Source organism: Equus quagga, chromosome 7, assembly GCF_021613505.1.
Source record: "Equus quagga isolate Etosha38 chromosome 7, UCLA_HA_Equagga_1.0, whole genome shotgun sequence".
Classification (NCBI taxonomy): Eukaryota; Metazoa; Chordata; class Mammalia; order Perissodactyla; family Equidae; genus Equus; species Equus quagga.
In genome coordinates this window covers 22,827,824-22,837,533 of record NC_060273.1, presented here as the reverse complement: position 1 = coordinate 22,837,533, position 9,710 = coordinate 22,827,824, and the positions used below count along the sequence as shown (strand labels likewise).

At 51.9% G+C, this 9,710-nt stretch overlaps 2 protein-coding genes across 2 annotated transcripts in view; one reads left to right on the top strand and one right to left on the bottom strand.

The window, feature by feature from the left end:
- Positions 1–5,948: 5,948 nt before the first annotated feature.
- LOC124242918 (cardiotrophin-2) lies at positions 5,949–8,666 on the top strand (the record flags this gene model as incomplete). The annotated part of the gene is made up of 2 exons (XM_046668342.1): positions 5,949–6,098; positions 7,562–8,666. Coding segments are annotated over 2 exons (609 nt in total), but the record flags the coding sequence as incomplete, so codon positions are not given.
- Positions 8,667–8,803: 137 nt separating this feature from the next.
- Positions 8,804–9,710, bottom strand: part of CTF1 (cardiotrophin 1) — a 5,315-nt gene continuing 4,408 nt past the window's right edge. The window contains exon 4 of the mRNA XM_046668341.1: positions 8,804–9,708. Within this exon, the coding sequence (XP_046524297.1) occupies positions 9,487–9,708 (222 nt within the window). The 3' untranslated portion in view covers positions 8,804–9,486. The remainder of the gene's footprint in view (positions 9,709–9,710) is intronic.

The window sequence follows — 9,710 nt, the reverse complement described above, 5'->3', positions numbered from 1 at the left end:
AATCATGGAATCAATGAATGGAGTGGGCTGTGCTCCTCACCCTGGCGATCCCTGCACTGGGGGCCTTTCTTCCATGTGCCTTCACTACCCCTTCAGCCTGCCACCCTCTGAAGACAAGGCACTCAGATCAGGCGCTCTTCTCAGCAGACTAGACTCCTTGGCTTGGCTTTGCAGAGCCCCCAGTTGGAACCATCATGCTCCTGCCTTCCTTCATCCAGCGCTCACTGAGGTGTCTCCTTTGTGCATGGCCTCGTGCTGGGGATGTAGAGATGACAAGTCCCTGCCTCCTGTCTGGTGGGGGAGAGAAAGCAGGAGACTGAGAATTACAATGCAGGGTGACCAGTAAATGGACAAGGGGGAGCATGGGGGCTGTGGGAGCCCAAAGGAGCCCCCTAACCCTGCTGGCAGCAGAAGAGACAGGGAAAGCTTCCTAGAGGAGGAAAAATCTGAGTGGAAGGTTAAAATACGAGAAGGATTGTGCCAGGTAGAGGAGGAGCAGGAGAGCCTTCTGTGCAGGGAGAATGACATGAGAAAGCCCTGGGGTTCAGCAGGCCTGATAAATAGGTCGGACGGCTGAGGTAGGAGGTGAGGAAAAGCAAGAAGTGGGGCGCAAGGCTGTTCAGGGACTAGGGGATTACAGGCCTCAAAGGCTGGGCTATAGAGTTAGGACTTTATCCTGAGGGCACTGGGGAGTCAAGGAAAGGTACAGGAAGGGTGGGAGGGGGCAAGGCCACCCTTGTTCTTCCCTATCCTGTCACATCTCACCAACCACCAATCTCTGCTCTCTCCACTGGCCTTGTTTGTTTCTGAAAGCTGCCAAGCATGCTTCCACCTCGAGGCCTCTGTACTTAGCTTTGCCTGGAGAGGTAGGGGTGAAGACTTGCAGTCAGTGGCAGAAATGGGGTTGGGATTAATATTGGGGTCAGGGTGAGGATCTGGTTTGGAGTTCATGTTTATTTGTTCTGAATGGGCCTCGTTATGTGACCTGCTGGATGACCTTGGGGTCATGCTTGAGTGTCCTGGGGGATGGACAGGACAGACTGCTTGGGAGTGTATGTATGGCTGGTGGGGATTGGGCTCCAAGCATGGGGTCATGGGGCGTTGAGGCTTTTGCTGTTGGTTGTAAGCATTATGTACCACTGGGGCAACGCTTGAGGGGTGTAGGAGGGGCCTCATAGCAGGGATCAAGGCACCTGATGGGTGGCATCAGAGAGAGCGTGGGAGGTGGGAATTATTATCCTGGTTTCCAGATGAGGAAACAAACAGGCTCAGAGAGGTTAAGTAACCTGCCCAAGCTAGTGATGAAAAAGGGAGGATTTGCACCCAAGTCTGCTGACTCCTAAGTTGCTAGGATTCCCCAGGCATCAGATTCTGATGAGACCAAAACAGTGATGGAGACAAGTGGGCTACAAGGTAGGGCAGGACAGGGTGGCAGAGCTGATGACCTATGCCAAGACAGATGCCTTGGACAAATGGAGCTTGGCCTGGGATGGGGGCCAATTTGTCCAGCTGTGAGGGACACCTGGGGGTCCAGAGAGAGAGAAAGTGAAGCCTCTGAGAGAAGCAGGAGGTGGTGTTTCGGGTGAGGGTGAGCCTGCCCTCTCAGGTGAGGCCCTGCCCCACGTACACCATTCACCTGTGAATAGCACCAGATCAAGTATCTGCTTTCCTCTTCTCCTCCTCCCCTCCTGCCCTCCTCCTCCACTACCTTGCCTGGCCCACACCTCAGTCCACCCACTCAAAGGACCTAGTCTAATCCCCTGACATCACTGCCTGCCTAGCATTGGCTCTGTCTGGCAGCCCTGGCAGCCCCCAGCCTTGGAGACCCAATTTAGGATCCCACACCTCAGGAGCCATCTTTCCCCCCCACCTCCTTCCTCCTTCAGCTCACAGTTCAGATCGAGGACACCCCAGATCTGGTTCCAAGCTGGGGGACAGGAATCTAGGATCTGTCCTGGCCTTGCTGTGGGACTCCAGGTAAGTAGCTGCCCTCCTCTGGGCCTCAGGCTACTTATCTAAGTCTCCTCAACCCCTACCTAATCACATCAGCCTGTTTCTTCTTCTCAGCACCTTGTCCCTTTAGGGAATTTTGTTTTTTACCAGTTTACATGTTTGTTATTGGTCTTCTGCACCAGACTGTGCACCCCATGAGGCAGGGACCTGGCCTAACTTATTACTCACCCTGGTGCCAGCACATGGTAGGGGCCCCACCAATATTTGCTGATTGAATGTATACACAGGTGAATGAATGAACAGATGTATCTCCTGCCCTAGCAGGAGGGGTGTGGGCCTTCTCCTTCCACCCTAGCCCTAAACTGGGGAGGAGAGTAGAGCAGTATTCCAGCTCCCAACTGGATGGAAGCAGGGTGGGGGTCTGACTGACCACTCACTGACTCAGCAGGTGGGCAGGGGCTGAGAACTGAACAGTGCTCCCTTGTGGAGAGATTGTGAAAGCCCTGGAGAGGGACTGGAACCCAACACCTGTCTCCCCATCCTCCCTCTCTGCCATAAGGCTTCTCCAGATGGGGAGGACCTCAGGTGTGTGTCTGCGTGTGCTGTGCCTGGGCAGAGGGTAGCCGCTGGCCCAAGATCTCCCAGGATAGCAAAGACTGAGATGTGGCTAGATCTCAGACCTCCTGAGCCCCAGCTGCACGTGTGTCTGTGTGCACACATATGGCCGTGGTGTGGGTACACTCCATGTATGTATGTGTCTGCCTGTGCATGCGCTTCTGGTGGGGCCTCTGGGTGTGGCCTCTGGGTGTGGCCATGTGTTCACATGTCCGTGTGCATCTGTGTGGACACATGCACTGGTTCGTCTGGCTCTCCCTGTGTAAGGTATGTAGGTCTGGCCGGATGTGTGTGATATGACACATGTGTAGGCATGTCCATGAGGGCACCTGCTCCACGAGGACAGGGTTTTTGTCTGACTGTTCCCTGCTCTGTCCCAGCACCTGGAACAGGGACCAGCACACAGGTGTCAATACGTACATGAATGAATGAACATATGAAAGTGTGTGCGTATGTCTGGTGTGTGCCCACGTGCCAATGCGTGTGTAGACATGCACGTGCTCCTGTGTCTAAGAGTGCACCTGGGTGTGGGTGATGTTGCTCACATGCCACCCTCCGGTCCCTTTTCCAAATTCCTTGGGAGCCAGGGCCTGATGCCTGGGTCCCTGTGGGGCGGGGCAGGGGGCCGCCTCCTTGTGGGAAACTGGATCCCAGGACGTGCAGAGCAGCAGGGAACAGGGCGGCCCCTTTGTCCCCTGATAATCCCCTCCCCGACTTTGCCACCTCCCTCCCAACAACCAGGGTTTAAGGTTGAGTTTGTCGGCTGTAAGGGACTAGGGTGTCACCTCAGTGTTCCCTTCCCTACCTGTCCCCTGCTTCCAGGGGCTTCTGCACCTGCCCTCCCCCTCCCCCAGGGTGTAACTCCTTCCCTCCCTCCTGGGCGGCCCCAGGGCTCAGCCCCAAGTATAAAGCCACCTGAGGGGTGGGAGGACAGGTGCCCCAGAACAACCCAGAGACTGCAGAAAGGAAGGAGCTGAGGAGAGAGCATGAGCTGTCCACTGGGTGAGTGAGGGGTCAGGGCACCAGGGCCTGGAGCTCAGGATGGGAGGGGTGCTGCCAGGGCCCTCTGGCCCCTCTGACTCATGTGCCCAGCTGTCTTTGTATCTGCTGGGAACCTCCAAGTTCTTACACACAGAAGACTTCGTTCATCATTCACTCATTCATTCATTCAGTCAAGAAATATTTATTGAGTGCCTATTATGTGCTTGGTAGTATTCTAAGCATTTGGGGACACAGCAGTGAGCAAACAGACAAAAATCTATGGTCTCATGGAGATTTCATTCTGCAGACAACAATACGTGTAATAAATAAGTAAATTATAATGCCAGTGTGCCGGAAGGTGAGCACAATGATCCAAGTTTGTTGAGTGAATGAATGAATGAATGAAAGGGCCTTCACCTTCGATCTTCCCTTAAGTTCTGAACTTCTGGGAACTCAGGAATGCAGAAACGGGAACAAAGGAGGCCCTTCTGGTTTGCCTCTCATCTCCGTCACTTCCTGCTGGTGACCTGAGGTGATTCCCGTCCTCCCAGAGCCCCACACTGTTGGTGGGAACGTAAACTGGGCCTGATCTTTGAGAGGACAATTTGACAGCATTTACTCAATTTTTTTTTTTTTTTATTGTGGTCACAATACCTTACAACATTGTGAAATTTCAGTTGTACATTATTATTTGTCATATACCATGTAAGTGTGCCCCTTCATCCCTTGTGCCCACCCTCCACCCCCCTTCCCCCAGTAACCACTAATTTGTTCTCTTTGTCTGTAAGTTTGTTTACATTCCACATATGAGTGAAATCATACAGTGTTTGTCTTTCTCTGTCTGGCTTATTTCACTTAACATAAGCATTTATTCAAATTTAAATGAGCATTTCCTTCAATCCAGATATTCCCACTTTCAACAGTACGCACAGAGCCTGGAATAAGGATGTTCATGGCAGCATTCATTCATTCAACAAATATTTATTCAGCTCTGCACTAGGTGCTAGGGAACAAGCAGTGAACGAACCAGGTGAGGTTTTCTCTTTCCTGGAGCCGACAGTCTAGGGGAGGAAACGACAACAAGCAGCGGACAAATAAATAAATGAGGTAGCTGCAAATAAAAGTTTCTGAAGACTATAAATCAGGGAGGGGAGGGGCTTTTGATATGTGGTCAGGACAGCTTATCTGAGCTAAGGCCTGAAGAACAAGGAGGAGGCAGCCTTGGGAAGGTTTGGGGGGTAGTCCCAGCAGGCCCCAGGGGGGCAAAGGCTTGAGTGGGAAGGCTGCAGAAGAGAAAGGAGGCCAGTGCTGAGAGGCCAGGCCTTGCGGGCCATCCTGAGGACTTTGGCTTTCACTCTGTGTGGGGTGGGAGCCCCAGAAGGGTCAGCACAGAGGAGGGACCTAATTGGACTCAAGAGGTTGCTGGGTGGGGGAGAGAGGTGGCAAGGGTTGAAGCAGAGACCAGAGGGGAGGCTACTGCTATAGTCCTGGTGAGAGGTGCTGGCGGCTAGGACTCAGGTGGGAGCAGTGGAAGGAGGGGAGAAGTGGTTAGATTCCGGATACATCTTTTCATCTTTTAAAACTTTTTATTGAAAAAAAAAAATTTACAAATATACAGAAAAGTGCAGAAGTCATAAGCATACAATGAATTTTCACACAGTTAACATATCCTTGTCATGAGCACCCAGATCAAGAAACACAGACCTGACTGGCTACCTTTTAAGGACAGAGCCAACAGGATTTATTGCGGGGTTGAATGTGGAGAGCAAGAGAAAATGAGGCAACAAAGAGGACCCCATGGTTTTTTTTTTTTTTTTAAAGATTGGCACCTGAGCTAACATCTGTTGCCAATCCCTTTTTTTCCTTTTTCTTCTTCTCCCCTAAGCCCCCCAGTACATAGTTGTATATTCTAGTTGTGAGAGCCTCTGGTTGTGCTATGTGGGACGCCACCTCAACACGGCCTGATGAGCGGTGCCATGTCCACGCCCAGGATCCGAACCAGCGAAACCGTGGGCCACTGAAGCAGAGCACGCGAACTTAACCACTCGGTCACAGGGCCAGCCCCAACCCTACGGTTTTGACCTGAGCAACAGGGAGAATAAAAGTGCTCTTATCTGAGATGGGGAAGACTTGGGGGCAGGAGGGCTGGAGGTAGAATCTAGAATTGAATATTGGGTATTTTGAGTTTCAGATGCTTGTTAATATATAAGGGAAAATGTCAAGCAGGAAGTTGAATACATGGCTCTGGAGTTCAGGGGAATGTTCTGGGATGGAAATAATCTCCTTACAGGGAGATTCTGCCCTCACTTGGATACACAAAGACTGTACCCATCTGAGGAGTTGTTACGGAGAATGAACGAATCAGCAGGCGGGGTTGGGGACTTATTGCTGAGCTCTGATTTCTTCTACCAGCTCCTCTCTGCCTACTGACCATGCTGCTGCCACCCCTCAGTCCTGGGGACCCCATCTCCCCAGCTGAGCCCATCAGTCAAGCCTACAGCCTGGCCCTTTACATGCAGAAGAATACATCAACACTGCTGCAGACTTACGTGAGTGACACTAGACATGAGCAGGGGATGAGGGGAGAGGGACACTGCCTCTTGGCCCAGACCTGGGTAGGGGAAGCAGAGCAACCCCAGAAGTCTCCTCCATGGGTCTGAAGGTACCAGGACTAGAGACATATCTACACGAATGCTGTCACTGAAGGCAGGTGACCTTGGGCAACTCATTCCTTCTTTCAATCTCAGCTTCCTCATCTGCTAAATGGGATGGTGATCCTGCCTTTTATGAACTCTCAGGACTGTTACAAGACTCAAAGGAAGCACATAGAGGGAAGGGCGTTACAGGGTCAAGTGATTATTGCTGTGTGCTTATCTGAGCTTTATGCCATGCTGGGCACTCTATTCCCATTACCTTACTGACTCCTCAAACAGTTCTGAGAGATGGAATTATAATCTATTTTACAGATAAGGAAACTGAGTCTTAAAGAGAGTGAATAATTTGCCCGAGGTCACACAGCTAATAACTGGCAGTGCCAGGATCTTAAACCAGGTCTGGGGCATTCAATGCCAATCCTCACCCCCCAACCGTCTAGAAGTTCAAGCTGGCAGCCTGTTGGCTGGGTCTGACCCACAGATGTTTTCTGTTTGGGTCATGCAGTGCTCATTCAAATTTTGAATCTTGTTTAAAACAGACACAGGAACCCTGTTGACCAAACTCCTGCCTGCCTGCCCACCCTTCATCTTAGTCCTGCCTTCTTTCCCAAGATGCATGGTCTGCCTGGCCTCTGGAGGCCCTGGAGTTTGTGGCTCTTCCACTGTACTATATTCCAGACCTATGAGAAATTACTAAAACTAGTTTCTAGTCCCATCACTGTTCCCTGGGTAGGTTTGGGCACACTGAGCCTCAGTTTCTCTTCCTGTGAAAGGGGGATGTAGGTTCATGGAGGTGAGAACTTTAATGGAGAAGGCACTCAACTAAATTTAATAATGTTAACTATTACTTACTAACGATTATAATGAAATTAACAAATATAAACTAAATGCAGTAAATAAAAAAGAAATACATAGGATTGGAACTACATTGTCAATAATATATTTAGATTGAAAACATTATAATAAATAATTAATATAAGCATAACATTCATGATACTAATATATCAATCTCTTAGTAACTAATGGTGGCTTATCGTGCCCATATTGTACATCAGGTGCTGTGCTAAGTCCTTTATATATATTACTTCTTACCGTCTTCACAATAATACTGCCACATGGGAATTGAAGCTGTGATTCAAAGTTGCACATGTACAAATTTGTACATGGAGGAAGCTAAACTGGAACCTGATAGAGCCCAGGCTCTGTGCTAGGACATCCCACCAACTCCCTGAGGGGTAATGAATGGCAACTCTCCCTGGGAAGATGCCAGTCTCATAGAAGGCAGATGTGCGCTCAGCGGGAGCCCCAGGGCACCCCTTTAGTCCCCTCACTCCTGTCTGTCTCTGTCCCTCATGCAGCTCCAGTACCAAGGCAGCCCCTTTAGTGACCCTGGCTTCTCAGCCCCTGAGCTCCAGCTCAGCAGCCTGCCTCCTGCCGCCGTCTCCTTCAAGACCTGGCATGCCCTGGATGATGCAGAGCGGCTGGGCCGGGCCCAGGGGGCCTTCCAGGCCTTGTCCCAGCACCTCCAGCTAGTGGGGGACGACCAGAGTGACCTGAACCCTGCCAGCCCTATCCTGCTGGCTCAGCTTGGGGCTGCAAGACTCAGGGCCCAAGGCCTGCTGGGAAACATGGTTGCCATCATGACTGCCCTGGGCCTGCCCATCCCCCCAGAAGAGGATACTCTCAGGCTTGTCGCCTTTGGGGCCTCAGCCTTTGAGAGGAAATGTCGAGGCTATGTAGTGACCCGGGAATATGGCCACTGGACAGACCGAGCTGTGAGGGACTTGGCTCTGCTCAAGGCCAAATATCCTGGATAGAGGAGGTGGGACTTTCTGTCAGAGGCTTCAACACTGCCCCTTTGACAATGGACTCTTTTCTGCTTCTCGACTAGAAAGGAGACACATCTCATCTAGCAGCCAGGGCTCCTGTGCCATGTATTTGGGAATATTTGCTGGGAATCAGGCCTCAGGTCCCTATTGCCTGGGCCTTCCTGCCTAGGTCACATGGTATCCCTTCCAGATCTGGGTGGGAGACTCTGTGGACATCACTTCATGGATTACCACTCCAGTGGTACTCACTGCCAACTTTCTGGGTGGGAAGAAGTGCCTCTTTGAAGAGGCTTCACTTCCCCCGGTACAGGGAGAGGACAGTGGGTCTTCTTCCTGGGCTCTCCCTGAGACCTTCCCCTTGCTGAAATTTTGGGGAGGTTGAGGGGCTGCCGTCTTGTCTCTGTCTACCTCACTTCCTGAATGCAGATATGGGCTTTCCGAGGAGACAGGCCTCCCTTCTTGGCCAGGATTCATTTCCTTCCCTCGTCTACCCCTCTGACTGCGGCCACTGTTCCAACTTCCTATCTTAAGGAGCATCACTTCCTGATCAAGGGAAGTCCTATTCTTGAAAAACTAAGAACTCACGTCACATCTGTTTCCTGCTTGGGATGCATCTACTTCCTGTTCTGGGCTGACAGATGGCATCCTTGGCCTGGGGCTCTCATGAATCTCCTATTTACACTTTCCCCCTGGTCTGGGGGGCCAGGTGTACCCCAAGGATCCTATTCTCCTCAAAGGTGTCTCCCCATTTTCAACAACTATATATACTGGTAACTTTAGTGTTCTTTTTATTTTTAAACATTTTATTTACAAAAAATTAATTTATTCTCAGAAATAAAACTCTTTTAAGGTGTTGATTTTTTTCTCTCCTCAGACCTGGCTTGGGAGAGGGGAGGTGCAGGCATAGGACATCAAAGGGGGAGGGGATCAGGGCCCTAAGGGATGGGATGGGGGAGGGGGAGGGCAGCAGGTGAAGTGACCTTGGAGGAAGGTGGCTGAAATTTGTCTGGAGTAGCCCTCCCACCACAGGGCCAGCAGGCACATCCCTGGCCGGGAAAAGACAGAGAAAAGGAGTGGCAAGGTGTCCCCTCCTTGAGATGAAGCTGAGATGTACACATGCTCACACGTGTGTGACATGTGCGGGCCAAGAGGAGACAAGAGATGGGGAAAAAGGAAAACAAAGAGGCCCCCAGGGATGAGTGAACGGGGAGACCAAGAGAGACGGGGGCAGGCCCAAGTGATGGAAAAGAGAGGGAGAAAGCAAGAAAATGATGGACATGAGAAGTCACATACAGAGATAAGAAAGTCCGCAGAGAGAAAAGGCCGAGAACATCCAAAACAAATAGAGACGAGAGACAGGGAGATGGAGACAGTCGGAGAACAGGAGAACATACAGACGCCGACAGAGATGGCCGGAGAGAGGTGACGGCGAGCTGCAGCCCCGCGACCCGAGCTCAGGCCGGGCACCCGGGCACCAGCTGGCCCAGGTCGGCCTCGGTGCGGCTCACCCAGTCGCGGTAGAGGCCGCACACGCGGAGCCCCAGCACTTTGGCCAGGAAGACGCCGGCGGCGGCGGCGGCGGCGGGCTCGGGCCGGGGCCCGCGGGTCTCGGCACCCAGCGCAGCCAGCACGGCCTCCACGGCGGCGCCCAGGGCCCGGGCCTGGCGCGCCGCGTCCT